This window comes from Myotis davidii, unplaced genomic scaffold (genome assembly GCF_000327345.1).
Source record: "Myotis davidii unplaced genomic scaffold, ASM32734v1 scaffold566, whole genome shotgun sequence".
Taxonomy (NCBI): domain Eukaryota; kingdom Metazoa; phylum Chordata; class Mammalia; order Chiroptera; family Vespertilionidae; genus Myotis; species Myotis davidii.
Genome location: NW_006296617.1, coordinates 1,144,426 through 1,162,645, shown reverse-complemented (window position 1 = coordinate 1,162,645; position 18,220 = coordinate 1,144,426). Strand labels below are relative to the sequence as shown.

The 18,220-nt window shown below is 58.0% G+C and overlaps 2 protein-coding genes across 3 annotated transcripts in view; both read left to right on the top strand.

The window, feature by feature from the left end:
- Window positions 1-14,487, top strand: part of NAPA (NSF attachment protein alpha) — a 29,628-nt gene extending 15,141 nt beyond the window's left edge. Inside the window, exons 2-11 of one of the 2 annotated variants that reach the window (XM_006772035.2) lie at window positions 373-452; window positions 2,739-2,855; window positions 8,260-8,306; window positions 9,643-9,720; window positions 9,938-9,993; window positions 10,080-10,164; window positions 10,979-11,083; window positions 12,116-12,184; window positions 12,744-12,794; window positions 13,736-14,487. In XM_006772035.2, the coding sequence (XP_006772098.1) occupies window positions 373-452; window positions 2,739-2,855; window positions 8,260-8,306; window positions 9,643-9,720; window positions 9,938-9,993; window positions 10,080-10,164; window positions 10,979-11,083; window positions 12,116-12,184; window positions 12,744-12,794; window positions 13,736-13,837 (790 nt within the window). In that variant the 3' untranslated portion in view covers window positions 13,838-14,487. The other variant, XM_015569333.1, reaches the window with a different exon arrangement.
- A 3,576-nt stretch (window positions 14,488-18,063) lies between these two features.
- Window positions 18,064-18,220, top strand: part of KPTN (kaptin (actin binding protein)) — an 11,476-nt gene continuing 11,319 nt past the window's right edge. Inside the window, exon 1 of the mRNA XM_006772045.2 lies at window positions 18,064-18,213. Within this exon, the coding sequence (XP_006772108.1) occupies window positions 18,156-18,213 (58 nt within the window). The 5' untranslated portion in view covers window positions 18,064-18,155. The remainder of the gene's footprint in view (window positions 18,214-18,220) is intronic.

The window sequence follows — 18,220 nt, the reverse complement described above, 5'->3', positions numbered from 1 at the left end:
CGAGGATTAAGTCATTGGGGAAGGGACGAGGCAGCCTAGGCTGGGCTCTTCCCCCAGGATGCTTGGCCATCTCTGGGAAAGGGACTTGGGGGGAGCCTGGGAGCAGCCAGTGGGAATGGTAGCGGCTGTCAGAGGCTGTCACAGTGGCGGGGAGGTCAGGAGGGCCTAGGCAGCCTTTGTGTGGGGGTGGAAGCCACAGACTCTCTCCTGAGCCCAGATGGAGGCCTGGGCTGCAGCTGGATGCGGGAAGCCGGCTTTCCAGGGGAATCATGGGAGTGAATGCAGGCCGTGTCTCCACTGTCTCTGCTCACTTCCCCTTTGGTACCAGGCTAGATATTCTCCTTATCCTGTCCCCGTTTCCTTTTTCCCCAGAGGCTCGTCCAAAACAGAGGAAGCCTGCGAAATCTACGCCAGAGCAGCAAACATGTTCAAAATGGCCAAAAACTGGAGTGGTATGTGATCGCTGCTAGAGCGCCGCCGTGCTTTCTCGTCCTTTCCCTCAGCTTCCCGCCCCCCGGGCCTGGGGGAGCCCAGCCTCGCAGCCCCCCTCCTTTTAGGCTTCTCCAGCGTCAAAGCCTGTGGGCCTGCTGTCCGGTCGGTAGAGCCCACTGGGTTATCTTACAGCTTGGCTCCCTGGGCCTTGGAGAGAGGACGGAAGGGATGAGGACGGATAGATTACTGAGTCCAGGTGGACCCGCATGGGTTGATGAGCCCTTCCAGGGGTTTCTCCTTAAATTTAATATATCAGGTTTCTCCGGACACTGTTTCATACTGCTTCCAGCAGAGTCTGAATTCTGAGCTGGGGGGACGGTCAAGTGGTCCAATGACAGTGATCACAGTTACCACTTATCAGGCACCGTACTAAGCACTAGGCAGGTATTATTTAATTGAATCATTGCAGCAACCCTACGAGGGTCAGTGCCATTCATTAATTTTCCCATTTTACGGATTCGGAAACTGAGGCTTGTCCTGGCCCCTTGTCCAAGGTGCCACAAGTAGTAAGCGACAGGACAGAATTCAGAAGCCAGAGCAGGGCCGGGTGTTTAACCTGCTCCTGCGATGCCTCATGACCTTTGGAGCTGAGTGACTTGGGTTTGTGTCACAGCTCAGACTGGCCTGTGACCCTGGAAGTTACTTGGCCTCTCCTAGTAAGTTTACACTCACGTGTGTTTCGCCCTCAGTACCACGGCAGGGAAGTGGTTGAGACCCAATGGGGCCGTGGTGTGGGTTCATGGAGATCAGGATCACCAGCGAGGACAGTCAGTGAGGGCAGTAAATGAGGCGGCACAGTGTCATGTAATGCTGCAGGCACCTCCACCCGGGAGAGGTCACCCCAGGTCAGGCGCCTCCTGAGACACTCCTATGTTGGTGGGCGGAGTGTCATCCGCTTCATGGCTCTGTGACTCGGCCCTGAGTTTGGTCCGATTCCCAGGAGCTTGGTCGGCAGGGAGCTGCCTGAGGCCCGAGGAGAGGTTTGAAAAGCCAGGGCGTGGAGCCCACCGGGGGCTGATTTCATAAAATGACTTGGAACATCTGCACAGTCGGATCAGGGAATCGAGCAAAGACAAAGTTCCTCTCTGGGAGGCACAGGGTAAAATCCACTATTGTCATTTTCTGAGAATGTTTCCGCTTCCACAAAACACAGTGTGCGTAAAGGAAGGTGCTACGTGGATGTTTATGCTCCAAGCTCGGGAAGTGCTTGAAAAATACTTATTTTTCAGTCACACAGATGTTGCTTTTCCCTAGAAATTTGTAAACCAAAGTTCATACAAATTCCTAGGCCACTTTTTTTCTTTTTCTTTTTTTTTTTTACCTTTTCTGCAAATTTTACACTCAAGTTTCTAGCCCTTAAACATAATAAAGAACTCATACATCGTAAAACCCTGGGCGGCTTTGTCTGTCCTGCTGCTCTGAAGTTCCAGGGCCGGGGCCAGGCCCTCCCGTCCTCTTCCAGCTCAGCAGTTCTGTGACGTGGACTCAGCCGGAGGCGGGTGAAGGGAAGCACCTCAGAGCAGCTGAGGTGGCTGTGGGGGTCTCAGCACAGTCCCCACCCCTGGGGGAGAGACCCCAGTGTCTCCTGCAAGTCCCTTTAGGAGATGAGAGCAGAAGCAGAATGGCTGGGACCCAGGAAGGTGACAGTGTGCAGGAGTACAGGATAGACTGGGCTTCGGGTGCGTGGCCTCCTCGTGTCCCAGGTACTCAAGATCTTGGGGTCTGCGTCCTGTTTCCTGATCTGGACGGGAAGCTCCTAGAGGGAGCAGACCCTGTATGCCCCCCATGTACCTCATGATTAGTGTGGTGCCTTGCCCACACAACCTGCAGTGACTCTACACAAGGGACTAGAACGTGGACAGAGGCAGAGGAGTATGGGGAGTTAGGAAGAGCTGGGAGTCCTGGGGGGAAGAAATCGGACGTGGAGTTGGGGAGTAACTCAGGAAGTGTTTCAGAGTTGAATCTCAATTGCCCTCTCTTCCCCAGCACCCCTGCCTGTCCCCCTCCCATGATTCAGCCTGCTCTCTGCCTTTGAGTAGGGTTCCGAGCCCTGTGCCTGCAGGCTCCCCAGGGGGCACTGCAGGCTCAGGGAGCCTGAGGCCTAGGCCCAGACCTCAGCTCACCCAGGCCGCTCTGTTCCTTTCTCCGGGGCGCCCTGTATTCCTGAGCGCTCCCAGGGCAGTGTCTGCGTGGCTTACGAAGCCTGGAGCCCCACTCAGGCCAGGGTCACTTTGTTTCTGTTGCAGCTGCCGGAAACGCCTTCTGCCAGGCAGCCCAGCTGCATCTGCAGCTCCAGAACAAGCACGACGCCGCCACCTGCTTTGTGGACGCCGGCAACGCGTTCAAGAAAGCTGACCCCCAAGGTGAGGGCCAGTCGGCCACCGGGGCTGGCTGCCCGAGCACCAGCTGAGCGCTCTGCAGACAAGTTCTCAGGTTTCCACGGGCTCCGTTTTCTCCAGGGGCCGACACGCGATAGGCTGGCAGGGAGCCCCTCGCGCTTTAATTTCAGAGCTGGCTCCCTTCCGGTGGCATTTTCATCCCGCTCCAAGCCTCCTCCTCCCCTTCTACTGTGCGTGCAGCTGATCGCTCCCCTTCCGCTGCCTGGGAGCATTTGGGAGTGGGAGTTACATTTCAGACCCACCGCATGCCAAGGGGAGAGGAAAATCTGTTCTCTTGTCAGATTGACGTGCAGAAGCCGGTGGAGGGCTTCGGAGACCAGCCAGGTAGGAGTCACTTCCGGAGAAGGAGAGGAAGTGGCCCTAACCTGGCTTCCCTGAGGGGCCCGAGGGGGAAGGGAGAGGCTGGGAGAGAAGAGCCTGAGATGTAGCTGCCAGAGAACAAGTTTCCTCAGATGACGTGTTGGGGACAGAAGCCCCAACTGGGTCTCTGTCACTGTGAAGAACACGTTTTGTCCCACGGGGCTCATCCGGAAGCAGAAGCCCAGTGGGTACCAGACTTTCGATTTCATGGAGCTGGGGTTTTAATTTGCTTTTTAAGTCTTGATGCCAGACATAGGTTGCTAACTTTTACTTTTAGCAAGCAAAGAGTTTTGTTTTTTTTATAAAGACTATCTATTGTCACTCTCTTATGAGAATGGGAAAGACATGCTTTTTAAAAAAAAGGAGACACATAACCTTGGAAGAAAGGCCTGTTCTTCCCAAGAGGGGACCGTTGTCAGCAGTACACAGCGGTCTCTGGGAGGGCCAGTGAGCACCGGGTCACGTGCAAGCGCGGGGGATCGCTGGCAGGCCCACGTTGCTGTCGGGGACATTCATTTGATTCCCAGGATTTGGTCTCTGTGTAAACCGCGTAGCTTTTCTCTGTCCTTAGACTTGACCAGCCCCTCCTCTGCCACCGGGGGTCTCACAGATGTTGGTCTGAGTGCTAGGCTCAGGCTCAGCAAGAACCCGAGGGGGGCGCTGACTGGGGGGCTCAGTTGGTGGGAGTGTTGTCCCAGACCCAGGTCAGGGCACATACCCAGGTTGCTGGTTCTGTCCCTAGTCGGGGCACATATTGGGAGCACACCGATCGATGTTCTCTCTCTCTCTCTCTCTCTCTGTCTCCCTTCCTCTCTCCCTAAAATCAATAAAAACATATCCTCTGGGGAGGATTAAAAAAAAGAGCCCGAGGGGAGGGCTTGTGACTGGTGGATCCTTGTCACTCCTTGCACAAAGCTGAGTGCTGGGCCACCGCAGGCCACGTGGGTGAGTGACATGACCCAGGCCATCCTGGGTTTGTTTTCAGCTGGAGTCACCCAGAGACGTCTGTGTGTCGTTGTCCCCACGGAGTCCCCCCGCCCCATCCTTCCTTCTGCTCCCTGGGGAACTGGTTGACCTGGAGTTGCTGCCCTGGCATCTGTGATGTTCGGCTGCTGCTCCCGAGTGACTGGAAGGACTTGTTTCTGGGGCGGGAGCAGAGTGCCAGGCCACGTAACGTGTGCACGGCACCAGCTGCTCTTTAGACAACCCAGCGCTTCCCATGCACCGGCCCCACCTGGCCCTCTGATGTCGTGCCCTTCCCTGGCTTTTGATCCGAGTTTCCTCATCTCGGCAGGCTCTGCAGGGTGTGTGTTGGATGTGGCCAGGGCCTGGCTGTAGGAAGCACAGAGGGTGGCAGAGTCCTCAGGCTGGTGGGAAAGCAGCAGGAGGTGTGGTGATGGTCCCCTCGTGGGGCACAGAGGCCGACTTAGTTTCTCCAGGGAGCAGCAAGCACGGTTTGCTGCTCTGGGAGCTGAGATGAGGGGAGTGGGGGTGGTTGGGGTGGTTGGGTCGGGGGGATCTTGTGGGGGAAGAAGAGGGGCAGCAGAGCAGAGAACAGGGTAATTTGGGCAGAGCTGGGACCAGGTGCCTTGTCTGGAGCCCAAATAAGGGTGCCTGGTGCTGAGGACGGGCGGGGCTTTGCAACGGCATCCCTGCACCACTGCCTCATGGATGCCACCCCCAGTCACAACTCTGCGTTGGGGACCATTCCAGCCAGCGTCAGGGGAGAGGGCACATTTGCACCAGGAGTAGCAGCTGCCTGGTGTCCGTGGCAGCTGTGTGGCTCAGTGGGTCTGAGAGGTCCGGGAGGAGCTGCTCTCCTGCGACCTTGGACAGGTCACTTAATCTGTTGGATCTGCATTTCCTGGTGGTAAAGGAGAGATCACACGTGAGATAAGGCGAGGGCATGCCCAGGGTGGCACCTGGCATGAGATAAAGTCCCAGGAGGGGCAGCCTGGCCTGGGCTCAGCCTCCACCCCCTGGCAGCCTGCCCTGTGGAATAGCTGGAGGCCCTGTTTGGAACCGGGCCCTCTTTCCCCAAGCAGGTGATCCGCTCCTTGGGGCCTCGCTGATCACCTCCCAGTCCTGATCACCTCCCAGTCCGTCCTATGTGAGCACTTCCTGCAGGAGCCCTGGGGGGCCTGCCCCTTCTCCCTCCCCCTCCCCCTCCAGAGGCAGCTGGTGCCAACCTGGGCCTGAGGCCTGCCAGAGCCGCCCAGGCGGGGAAAAGGATTTGGTTCCTGTCATCACGCTCTCCCTCTGGCGGAGGGGGGGTGGGATCTGCCCTCATATGGGTTGGGGGTGGGGAGGTGACACCCATAGCTGTCAGTGGTTCCCCAGAGTTTCCCAACCACTGTCTGCCGCTCTGGGTGGACTCAGGCCAGGGAGGCCTCTTACCCCGCCTGCCTGACAGTTGGGCCCAGGGGTTCATGCATGTGCGCCCAGGACAGGGAGGTGACCAGGCCCCCATTCCCCCTCCCCCTCGTACCCCATGCCACTGCCGTTTATTGGATGCCTACTGTGTCCGAGGTCCGGGCATCTTCCTTTAATCTGTTCCACTTCCTGTGCGGTTCCGGGATTTGCCCGGTTTATCATGGAGACTGGCCGTGTTGGGGTGGACTGCAGGAGTGGGATGGAGTTGGCTGGATTGAGGCCCTGGGTTGCAGACTCCCTGTGTCCCTAAGCCAGGGCCTCCCCCTCCCTGGGCCTCAGTCCCCCTCTCCTCATCCTGGGCTGGATCATTCCGAGTCCCTTTCCAGGCCCAGTTTTCTGTGGGTAGATAAGGGCGGGGAGGGGCGGGTGGAGATTCTGTGCTCATCCAGGGGTGTGCTGGCCACTCATCCTGGGGATCCCCGTGACCTGATAAGATAAGCTGGTTGTAGCCACTGTGTCAGGGGCTTGCCAGTGCTCTTGCCAGGGTGTCAGTGGGGCCTGCTGCTTTCAGGAACAGCTGCCATGGAGCGAAGAGCAGGGAGGAAGGGGATTTAACTCTGTGAGTCCGTGTTGCTGCCAGAGGTGGGGGAGCCTCCCCTGTTACCCCACCAGGGCCTCCTTGCTGACAGGCTTCAGGGCTTCCGGCCGGTTAGGCCCCCAGGGCAGCTGCAGGGGTTTCCAGCCCCTCCCACTGCGGCTGCTAATGGCACTGGGAACAGCCTTGCCACCTCTGCCTGCAGGTGCCCTGCTGGACTCCCAGCGGCTCAGGAGAGGGAGTGGGGGAGTAGTAGGGTGCCTGCTGGTCACACCCACCCCTGGGGTGGAAGCCAGAACGGGTGGGATTTGCAGGGCCCACTCCCTGCAGCCCAGCTGCTCACTCCTCCTCATCCCCATCATGGTGGTGCAGCCAGTTGCTAGCTTATCAGTTACTTCCAGAAAAGCTGTTACAAAATGTGTGTGTGTGTGAAAGTCACTCTTACTGTTTTCCGCTGTAATTTTTTGTTGTGTTCTCTCCCTGCCCTCCTCTGCCCCCTTTTTGCTCCTTTTCCTCTTCCCTGCTGCCTCAGGCTTCCAGCTGTCAACTGCAGCCTTCGCCAAATGGTGTCCATTCTCTGGATCTTTGGGGGTGTCCAGAGGCCTTTCGGACTTGGACAAAACCTCTAGATCCCCTCCCTCCCAGAGCAGTGCTTACAGACGCGCATCTTGCAAATGTAGGAGGCGTGAATACTCCCCGCAAGCCCGGCCCGGAGCTGAGTGCCAAGTTCTGATGTTGCCCTGGGTAGTGAGGCTATAAGCCCCTTGAGAGCAGGCACCAGGCCTTACACCTCTTTGTGGCATCTCGGCCCGGTGGGCTTGGCTGACTGGAGCCCCGGGAAGCAGACCGGGAGCCTTTCGAATGCCCCGGACTGCAGGGCGAACTTTCAGCCTTGGCTCGGCTCAGACCCTCATCCCGGGGTCTGTCCAGGCTGTCTCTGCCTCCCCCTACTCCCTCTCCTCCTGAGATGCATTAAAACGGTGTTAAAAAAAATGCACCCAAGAGCTCATCTCTGTCTGCCAGAAAATGCCTCCCACACATGCTTCTCTCTTTCCTCCAAATAACTTGTCAAAGGAAAAAGCCATTCCCAAATTTAAGATCTTGCAAGAGCCCAGCGGCATGGCTCAGTGGTCGGTGTCCTCCTATAAACCAGGGGGTCACAGTTAGATTCCCGGCCAGGGCGCAGGCCCGGGTTGTGTGCTTGATCCCCAGTAGGGGGCGTGCAGGAGGCAGCTGATCAATGATTCTCTATCACTGATGTTTCTCTGTCTCTCCTCCCTTCTTCTTTGAAATCAATAAAAATATATTAAAAAATAAAATAAGATCTTGGAAGAGATAGTACAACAAAGGTAGCCCAATTCCTTCTCTCAAGTACCGCCCTACTGTGTGTGTGTTTTGTTGGCAAACCTGTGGTGTGAGGAGCTGGTGGGGATCAGTGCCAGGTTAAGGAGGGTGCAGAGGGCTGAGTGCTGAGGTGGGAGCAAGAGAGTAATGGAGAGTCCAGCTGGAGGGGCCTCCTCCTGCCATAGATGGAGGCCAGACAGGTGCAGGGGACGTGGTGGGTTCAGGGTCCGCAATGAAAGGGTGTCCCTCAGGCGTCAGGCATGGCCGCCCCTTGCCAGCAGCTCTGCTTTGGAGAGTAAAGCCTTAGAAGCCTTAAAAGATCTGGCTCAGAACACCCAGGGGAGCCTGGCCATCGGCCTGACCTGGCCCGAGCCGTGTCCTGTCCCTGGGGTAACTGGGAAGGGGTTGGCTTTGTGGCAGCTCCAGGGAGAGGACAGGCACGTCAGCCAGGCTCCCCCCGGAGCATGTGCCCAGCAAGTCAGGCTGCGGAATAAATTAGTCTGACCACGTTTCCTGGGCTCAGGGATTCCTTCCCCTTCGCTCCCAGCGGTTCCCCTGGAGAGTGGAAAGCAGAGCGTAGCCCTGGCAACTCTATTGATCTCGCAGGCGCCTCAGCCCTGCATCCCCCCTCTCCCAGCTTCTGCCCAAATGACCTGGCTTTCTCACTTCTCCCTGCCTCCCTTTTTCTCTCCCCAGAGGCCATTAACTGTTTGATGAGAGCAATCGAGATCTACACAGACATGGTAAGGGTCGCTACAAGTCCTGGTCCACATGTTGCCCCAGCCTCACCTCCCAGCTCCACCAAGAGCAGGCAGAGGGGGGGATTTGTCACCTGCACTGGGCTGGGCTGACTGGGTCCTCACCGGCTCCCCCCCCCACCCGGCCTGGCTGCTGGCAGTAGCTTCCAGCACGTCCCGGAGGCCATCCTTGTCTTCATTTGTAGAAGTTAAGGTTCCTGGGGACATGTGTCCTTTTCCCCTTGCCCACCCTTCCCCACCAGCATCCTATCTGATTCCCAGCTCACAGCAGCCAGAGGGGGGTGTGGGCAGCGCCCAGAGTGGGCACAGCCCCTGCCCTGCCCAGGGGACATCCCCATGGACAGATGAGGCCCAGAGAGGCGGCCGGCCCGAGGCCAGGGGGCCGAGACTGGGGACCACAACCCGGCTCAGGCCCTGTGAACTCTACCTTTTGCCTCTTCACATTCCACCTGTCTCAGACCCCTCCGCCCGGGCAGGAAGGGGCCCTGGCCCCGCAGGTCCTGGCGATGCTGCAGTGTCAGTTACAGCAGCGGCCGCAGCTGCCATTTATTGGCCCAGACACTGTGCACGGGGTCATCTTCCGACCACAGCCCTGTGAGGTGGCGCTGGTTAGTCCGTGACAGGAGAGGGGCCCGCACAGTGAAGTGATGCCCAGGGCACACACCTGCAGACAGGACTGGCTGAGACCCAAGACTAGGCCTGGCTGGGCTTAGGGCCTGACCCTTTCCTGCTGCCTGAGGCGTGGGGGTGGCTGTGAACCAGCCCGTGTGTGTGGAGCAGCTGGACAGGCACCTGGACCCCCACTGGGTGGAGGCGGGGGGCGGGGAGCTGGAGGCCTCCACAGGGAGGTGGAGGGGGATTTGCTTGTGAGCAGCCACCTCGATGGCCACACTGGGGGAGGGGAGGCCAAGGCCTTGGGCGGTGGGGACACTCGGGCCCTCAGCCCCGGTTTCTCCAGAGCGTTGGTCCCATGGCTGCTCTGGGGCTTCTGTTAAATGCTGCTTCCAGCCAGGCCCTGTGCCAGGTGCCTCTGCACCGCCCCCCACCTGTGCACCGTGGACAGAGGGAAGGGGGGCTGGGTGTGGAGGGTCTTGGTCAAGGTCACCAGTCAGGGCAGCACTCAGACCTGGGCCTCTCACTCTAGAGCCTTCCTTTTAAGTCCCATGCCCTCTGCCCCTCAGTGCCCTCCTCTGCACACCTCACCTCACAAGTGCAGCTGAGGGGCAGGGAGCCACAGCTTTGGGGACCAGCGGGGGGCATGGCGTGGTCGAGCTGGTGTGGGGCACTGGCCACAGGCATTCCCTCCCCGTGTCCCACACAGGGCCGGTTCACCATCGCAGCCAAGCACCACATCTCCATCGCTGAGATCTACGAGACGGAGCTGGTGGACATCGAGAAGGTGAGGGGCCGGGGGGGACAAACAGAGGGGGCTGCAGCCAGTCATCTGGGACGTGGACTCCTCTCTCTGCCCTGTTCCCTCAGGGAGTCCTCTGGTGTCTGAGCACCGGGGAAGGGGCGTGGGCGCTGGCAGAACTTGGGTGAGGGCTCTGGCTGTGTCCCGGGGCTGCCGGTGCGGCATGACCCCCTCTCACCCTCCTCCCTCCCGCGTCGCCCAGGCCATCGCGCACTACGAGCAGTCTGCAGACTACTACAAGAGCGAGGAGTCCAACAGGTACCCAGGGACCACTCCCCTCCTGCCGCCCAGCCCCTAGCGCTTGCCACCAGCCACCGCCAACCTCTCCCTTCCGCCCCGCACAGCTCGGCCAACAAGTGTCTGTTGAAGGTGGCTGGATACGCCGCGCAGCTGGAGCAGTATCAGAAGGCCGTTGACATCTACGAACAGGTGGGGACCGTGGGGCTCCGAGCCCTGCTCTCTGCGGAGGGCGCTGCTCCCTATCCTGTGTGCCAGTGCCCCTTCCTCCCTCTGCCACCTTCTCTATCCCCCCTCCCTCCCTTTCTGTCCACCTCCCCCTGTCATCCCCTCGCCCTAACTCTACTCACCTGGCTAAACATTTCCTCCACCCATGGCCCCCGTGTACTGTGCCCTTTCCCAGCCTAGCCCTGTCCTCAGGGAGCTTCCTGGCCGACCCCAGAGTGAGATGACTCTGAAGAACCAGAGTCGGGGAGGGAACGGGAAGCGTTGCCGAAGCCTGGGGAGCCCAGAGGAAGGGGGTCAGGGAAACGGACCCTCCCACGGCTTCACGGGCTCCTCTCCACTGTGTGGGGCGGGCTGGGCGGGGCCCAGGCTGTCCTGGTAGGTTCATGGCCAGGAGAAAGGCAGGCAGCTCAGAGGAGAGTGGGGCAGGCACCGCCTTGTGTTCCTTCAGCCTGCCGCGCCTCTGCCCCTGACATGCCAGCCTCCTGTCAGGCCTGATAGTGGGGCCGTCTCTCACCATCTTAGGCACCTGGGGAGGCCCACAGACACCTGGCCCTGTGGCAACACCCGCCCCCCCGTTATGTCTCGGTCCTTGGTCACGCATGTACCCATTGCCAGCTTCCCTGGGGCTGGTCCCTGCCTCCCTGCCCTGGGGTCCTGGTTAGTAGGTGTTCTCCTGGGGCCCAGACCCAGCCTCAGTGAGCCCCCCAGTGCCTGGCAGTGACCCTGGCCCTCTGGCTGCCTGCCGGGAGCTCACAGTGCAGCCACCGTGTGCCCACAGGTGGGGACCACCGCCATGGACAGCCCCCTCCTCAAGTACAGCGCCAAGGACTACTTCTTCAAGGCGGCCCTCTGCCACTTCTGTATCGACATGCTCAACGCCAAGGTGAGCCCAGCCAGAGCCCACCCCCGCCAGGTGGCCACTGGGGCACTGGGGCACTGTCACTAGGCCAAGGCCCCTCTCAACGCCTCCGAAGGGGTGAGCCCCTCCCTCACATCTGGCCCCTGACAGTGGGCCTTGGGCGAGAACCCGTGTGCTCACTGATGTCACCGGCCCTGCTGAGTCTGAGTTTCCGGCTCCCGACTCACTCGGTGCCAGGCCTTCCTTCCGTGAGAGCACGTTTTGAATCCTTACTGCTCCCCGTGAGGTCGGCATCTCTGTCACTCATTTTACAGGTGAACACCCAGGCTGAGACCAGAGTCTCTTGTTCAAGGCCACATGGCTGGTAAACAGCAGCCCCAATTCCAGATCTCTCTGATCCCGGTCTCACGATGTGAACCGTAGCCTGCATGTCCGCCTACCCATCTTCAGTTCAGGACCCCTTGGCAAGAGGGGCAGGAAATGCCCAGGGGAGGAGTGAACTCCTGAATCAGGGTTTCTTAGGGGTTTCCAGCCACCCTACCCGCAGCCTGGCACGTCTGAGCCCCCAGCCCTGCTCCCTGCATCGGACCCCCTCAGATCCCTGCCCCCTTGCTCACCCCGTGCCCTGAGCAGGTCACTGCCTTCTCTGGGTGTTTCCTATAAAGTGGGGCTCTCTGTCATTTGATAGTTATATGAAACGTGCCCAGCACCAGGCCTGATGTGTAAGACGTACTCAGGCAGTTGTCACTGGCCCTCCCCTGGGTGAGCCTGGTTCAGGAGACAGCACTGGGCCCTGGCCCGGGAAACGCTCCGTACATCCTCCCTTGACTCCCGGCAGCTGTCTCTGCAGCCAGGCTGGCGCTGAGCTCAGCTCCTTGGAGGCACCGCTGGGCACAGAGCCAGGGGCCATGGAAGTGGGGGAGGGGCAGAGCTGACTCAGGATTCAAGCCAGCCTAGATCCCCTGCGCTGTCAGGCCAGTGGCCTCAACAGCCCCTTTATCGGCTGTCCCCTTCCTTCCTTCCTTCCCTCCTTCCTTCCGCCCGCGCCACGCTCAGATCGCTGTCCAGAAGTACGAGGAGCTGTTCCCCGCTTTCTCCGACTCCCGGGAGTGCAAGCTGATGAAGGTGCGAGCTGACCCCTTTCCCTGCCCTTTTACATCCGGGCCTGGGAGTGGGTGGTTGGGAGCCTGCAGGTGGGTGGCGGCGCTCCAGTTAGGAGGCTCACCGAGGTTATAGTGGTTCTCAAGGGGTTTTCGTTTTGATTTTGTTTTCCCTCTTCTGCCATTTGGAGCTCCATTTTCTGGATAAAATCAGACTCAGCAGTGAGAAAGCTAGTAGAGGCTGAGCTGGGACACACGCACACACGCACGCGCATGCACACGCACGCATGCACGCGCACACACGCACGCACGCACGCACGTACACACGCGCACACGCGAGTGAGAAAGCTAGTAGAGGCTGAGCTGGGACACGCATGCACACACAGACACGCGCACGCACACACGCACACACGCACGCGCACACACACACGCACACACGTGACCTGTGTCCATGAGCTTGCAAGCAACTTCCAACACAGGCAGGATTGGGACGGAACCCTTTCCTTCCTGTCAGCATGGAGTCCCCCGATTTCCCTCCATCCAGGTGTGTACACGGATCTAACCTGCCTGTCATGTTCTTGCAGAAATTGCTAGACGCCCATGAAGAGCAGAACGTGGACAGCTACACCGAGGCGGTGAGTGGCCGGCGGGGGGCCGCCCTTCTCAGACACGCTCTGCCGAGAATTTCAACCTTTTTAACTCTGGCCTTGGCCCCTGGCTGTGAATTCCTGTCTGTAGACGCCCCAGAATCTCGCGAGTCACCCCCAAGAGGTGCAGGGAGTATTCCCCCCATTTTAGAGATGATGGCACTGAGGTTGAGAATGAGGAGGGGACGTGTCCTTGGTCCCTCGGGGACAGAGCTGGGTTCAGGTCCACATCTGTCCGGCCCTGAAGACCAAGGCTGCGCCCCTGGAATCCCCCTGAGTGAGCGGCTGGGGGCCACCTCACCAGCTGCGGTGGGTGACCCAGGAGCCGAGAGGGAAGGAAATGAGCCGGCAGCCTCCCCCTTCGCGGGAGCGGGAGGGAGGCGGAGCTGAGATGGCATTGGAGGGCCCATTCTTCCAGCAGCCGGTTCCTCATAGAACTGCCCCAGCTGCTTCTAAATGTTCCGGAACTGGTGTGTCCAGCTCAGGACCTGATCTGGTCATCCAGACAGCTGAGTGCCTGCCCCTCCGGGTTCTCGGCCCCTATGATGACAGACCAGCTCCCTCTGGTCCCTCTGCCCCGACAGTGAAAGCTCCTCAAGGAGAGGGGGGATGAAGGGTGTGGGTTCCCGGGCCTCCCCTCCCCTGTGGCACCCGGGACAGGCCTGGTCACATCTCCAGGCCTCAGTTTCCCATCCATAAAACAAGAAAGCTGGGCCTTTCTTAAGCTACAAAGTTAATTATTATCCTGAAAGGGAACCACCGGGCCTGCGGCCTCCCTTGCTCCTCCTCAGGCCACGGCTGGCAGGGACACATCTGGAGAAACTTGGGAGCAGAGACCTTTGGCTTCAGGGCTGGGACAGGCAGGGAGCCAGGGCCAGGTGTGGGACTAGCCACCTGTCACCATAGTCACCATTGCGGGTGTGCCACAGGTGAAGGAGTTCGACTCCATCTCCCGGCTGGACCAGTGGCTGACCACCATGCTGCTGCGCATCAAGAAGACCATCCAGGGCGAGGAGGAGGACCTGCGCTAAGCCCCGCCCCCGGCACCTGTCTTCAGCCCCTCTGCTTTCCCCAGTGGCCCCTCCAGACACTGCGTGAGCCCCGAGAGGTGGCCCAAGACCTGGCTGGGACCTTCCCTCCCTTCCCCCCAGGAGGCTCGCAGGCCACAGTGCAGGCTCCACACTGCCTCGGGGCCCTGGAGGCCGGCCTGCTGGCTACACAGTCACCCTCTATTCTCGCACCCCTCGTCCCTCCCCGGCCCGTTTATTTAAGCCCCAAAGAGACCCTTTTCCACCCCGAAGCACAGAGTCTGTGGCATAGACCGGTCAGCTGTGGGTGCCGCCAGGGGGTGGGGTCAGCATCTGACCCTCCATCGCCTGACCGGCTGGGGCCGGAGCGTGAGGTTGGTTCCTGTCTCCCCACTTCTGTCCCCCAGCCAAGCGCTGAGCACATGCAGCAGCAGCTGAGATTGGCTCTCTGCTGTGGGGGAGTTCCCCCTCCCCCCAGCACCGGGAGCCTCCCAGCCTCCTGCCGCCCAGCCTCCCAGGAGAGACCCCAGGCCCCGGAGCAGGGGTCATCCTGCACCCGCCCCACATCTGCTGCCATTGTGCTCTGAGGTTTTGTTTGGGGGGAAGCTGCAACTGGCCCCCAAAAGAAAATAAAAAACAACACTTTTGCATGAGTCTTCCTTCCTCTTCACCTCTGCGACCCCCTCTTTCAGGGCTAGAGTCCAGTCTCCTGGCCCCCACTGGTCTCTGATCACACTGGGGAGAGGAGGCCCAGGGATGGTGGGTTTGGGGAGGAGCCGTGGACTTGGGAGCCTGGGAACCTCCCGTCTTCATCTGTGAGCCCTGGTTTCCTCAGCTGGGCAGGTGGCTGGCAGTGCCACCCTCAGAGCAGCTGGAGGATGGGGGCAGCAGTCACGTAAGAAGGTGGAAGAGGCCCACGGAATCTCCCAGCCTCACCCACGTCCACAGGCCCAGGGGGAGCACTGCAGGCCCCGGTGGCACCTGTTCTACCCGTCACAGGATGGTGGGGAGAGCGGCTTTGGTGGCAGAGTACAGGACCCAGTAGGTGTGGGGAGTGGGAGAGATGACAGGATCCCTTTGCCTGGGAAGAATGGGCAAGGACTACCCACCTCCACACTCCACGGTGCAGGCTTGTGAGTCAAGTGAACATCTGTGCACGTGCCTCCTTCCACCCCTCATGGGGGCGGCTGGAGGCGGCCAGAGGCAGGCGGTGTCACCGGGCAGCTCCTCAGACAGGTGCTCCAGCCAGAGCCGCAGGGAGTGCAGGAGAGGTTGGTATCAGAGCGGCCTGTGCGACACCCGGCCCTGCCCCCCAGCCCCTTCTGCTCCTCTCACAGCTCCATTGATTGATATTGGCTGCCTCGAGCTCAGTGACGACTCCTGGGACCTGGGATTGATTACCGATGCCTGCCATGAGCACAGGCTGAAGAATGGTTTAGAATCTATTTCTGTCTGTCGTGACTGGAAAAGTCATTCTCAACCCTGGCTGTGCTGGAAATCAGAAAAAGTATTTAAGCTAGGATCACACCCTGAAAAATTCTGGTTCCCCACCCTTTGGGGTTTATTTCCTGAAAGTTCCACAGGCAATTCAAAAGAGCAGGTAGGCTTGGAAACGACCGAACAAGACAATTCTTTCCAAACTAGAACTTCATTTATTCATTCGCTCAACAATTCTTAAGTGGTGTCGTTCAGAGGTTACCACGTGAGGTAGAAGCCTGAAGAAAGCCTTCAGAAGCAGCAGAACGAGGCCCCACATGCTAGTCGCTCAGCGAGTATTGACTAAGCACCTACCGTGTCTGCCCTAGTCCAGCACCTGGGGATACAGCACTTCACCACGGAGCCCGACCCTGCCCTCGAAGGCTTTCACTGCCCGGATGCAGAGATCTGGGACTGACACACTCCCCCCTCCACATCCAACCTGCCTTTGAGAACTCCCTTTCATGTCTCTTATGTAACTGTCTGGCAAAGGACTGGCACGTCTTTGTAGGTTTTTAACACATTTACTGAATGCTTGCTTTGTCAGGCCTGTAGTCCACATGCTGGGGATGTTACTGCCATCTCGCATCTTGCAATCTGTGTATTCTTTCTGCCTGGAGGGAGGTGACAGGAAAGTTGGCCAACTCTAGCCCGGCCAGCGTGGCTCAGTGGTTGAGCGTGGCCCTATGAACCAGGAGGTCACATTTTGATTCCCGGTCAGGGCACATGCCCGGGTTGCGGGCTCAATCCCCAGTGTGGGGTGTGCAGGAGGCAGCCAATCATGATTCTCTCTCATTGATGTTCCTCTCTGCCTTTCCCTTCCTTTCTGAAATCAATAAAAATATATTTTTAAAAAGAATATTTCTTTTAAAAGAAAGAAAGTTGACCAACTCTGGAAACTATACGGTTGTAAAGAGTCCCCAAGCCCGAGGCAGCTGATCAATGATTCTCTCTCATCATTGATGTCTCTCTCTCTCTCCGTCCATCTTTCTCTCTGAAATCAATAAAAATATATTTTTTAAAAGAATGATTATTTCTTTTAAAAGAAAGTAAGTTGGCCAACTCTGGAAACTATACAGGTGTAAAGAGTCCCCAAGCCCATCCTGTCATTCTAGGGACAAAATACTCAGGAAGCTCGTAAGACCCTGGATTTAGTGTTACAGAACTTACCAGGCGACTGAAAAAATACACAGGGAGTACTCAGAGACCAGGGAAAAACCCGTTTACTTTCAGATGCACTAGTACAATGACTCAGGGTCGGTTCTCCAAATCCTGAGAGTGAATATGGAGGAGGCTTTCCCTTTATACCCTTTGGTTTCTTTGTTTTCTGTTTCCTAACTACCAGGCTGTTGTGGGGGCTTCCACAGCCCCTCCTGAGTCAGTCAGAATGGGGAAGGTACGTTGTATCTAAATGCGTGGTCTGGGTGGTGCAGGTGACCTCTCTTCTAGCTAAGCTGTTACATTCTCTGTTTATGGCCCCTCTGGTAAACTGGGAGTATTCTGGGAAACAGGTTCTGCAAGACAGGGCAGGCATCAATGGAGTTAATATCGGCTGGCAAGAGTGTGGTCAGAAGGCAGGTTACTGGCACAAACTCAGATTGCTAGGCGCCCCCCCACCCCACACACACACCCAAATGTCTTATGTCCCCTTCATTAGAAACACCTGGTCCACTCCTTTCTAGCCTATCAGTCAAGGGACTTCCTCTCCCTGAGCCTCAATTTCACCCTCTATAAAGTGGGCTAATACACCTCTGCAGGATTGTTGCAAGGTTATCGAGGTAAATTTGGGAAGGATGTGTGGCACATAGTGCCCAGCGAATGCTGGGTAACAATAGGATGGTTGTGAGGATTCAATGGGATAATCCAGCCACCGTGACTGGCACAAAGCCATTCAGTGAAGGAGGAGGTTATTTGTGAGGACAGATAGCTAGACCTTTCTTTCTTTGGGGTAAGAAGAATGCATTTCACCATTTTATTTTATATATATATTCAATGTTTTAATTAGAAACAACTTGAAACCATCAAGATGTTGGTTTGAAAAAATTAATTCAAAGCTAAATGGAAAGTAATCAGCCAGTTTCTCAATTAGAATTGATATTCTGGGATGAGTAGCAGGATGTCTAGATATAGATGAGACTCTCATCTAATATTCAGAGCTATTCCTGAGAGCCAATTGATTAGCTGAAGCAACAGGCACTTCCTTTCATAAATGTATTTTTGTTGACTTCAGAGAGGAGGGGAGAGGGAAAGAAACATCACTGATGAGAGAGAGTCACTGATGGGCTGCCTCCTGCACGGCCCTCGGGGGATCTAGCTGGAAACCCGGGCATGTGCCTGACCGGAATGAAACCTTGACCTCCTGGTTCATAGGTAGATGCTCCACCACTGAGCCACACAAGCCGGGCCATTTCACCATTTTAAAAGTGATGTGACTGACAAACTATTGGTGCGGTCTTATTTGGGTTATAATACTACTTACTAGGTGTGTGATCTTCCTTTTACCTCTGTGTGCCTCAGTTCCTTCATGCATAAAGCACAGTAACTACCTCAGACTGCTTGTGAGTTTTAAATAAATCGATAGATGGGAAGCGCTTAGAACAAACAGTTCCTGACATATATTAAGCTTTATTGTGGGAGTTATCTACCGTCCACATAGCGCGCAGGCGCGTTGGGGCTAAGTCTCAGGGGAGGCCTGGCGGCCATCTTGGTAAAGGGCAGCGACGCAGCTGTGACGTCGTCAGTCTGCGCGACGAGCGGGCACCCCGAGGCCCCGGTCGCTTCGGGAGCGTGGGGTGGGGCAGGGCGGGCCGCGCGGGGCTGCGGGAGTGAGTGGCTGGGGCGCGCGATGGGGGAGGTGGCCGCGGCCGCGGAGCCCTGCCCGCTGCGCGAGGACAGCTTCACGCGCTTCTC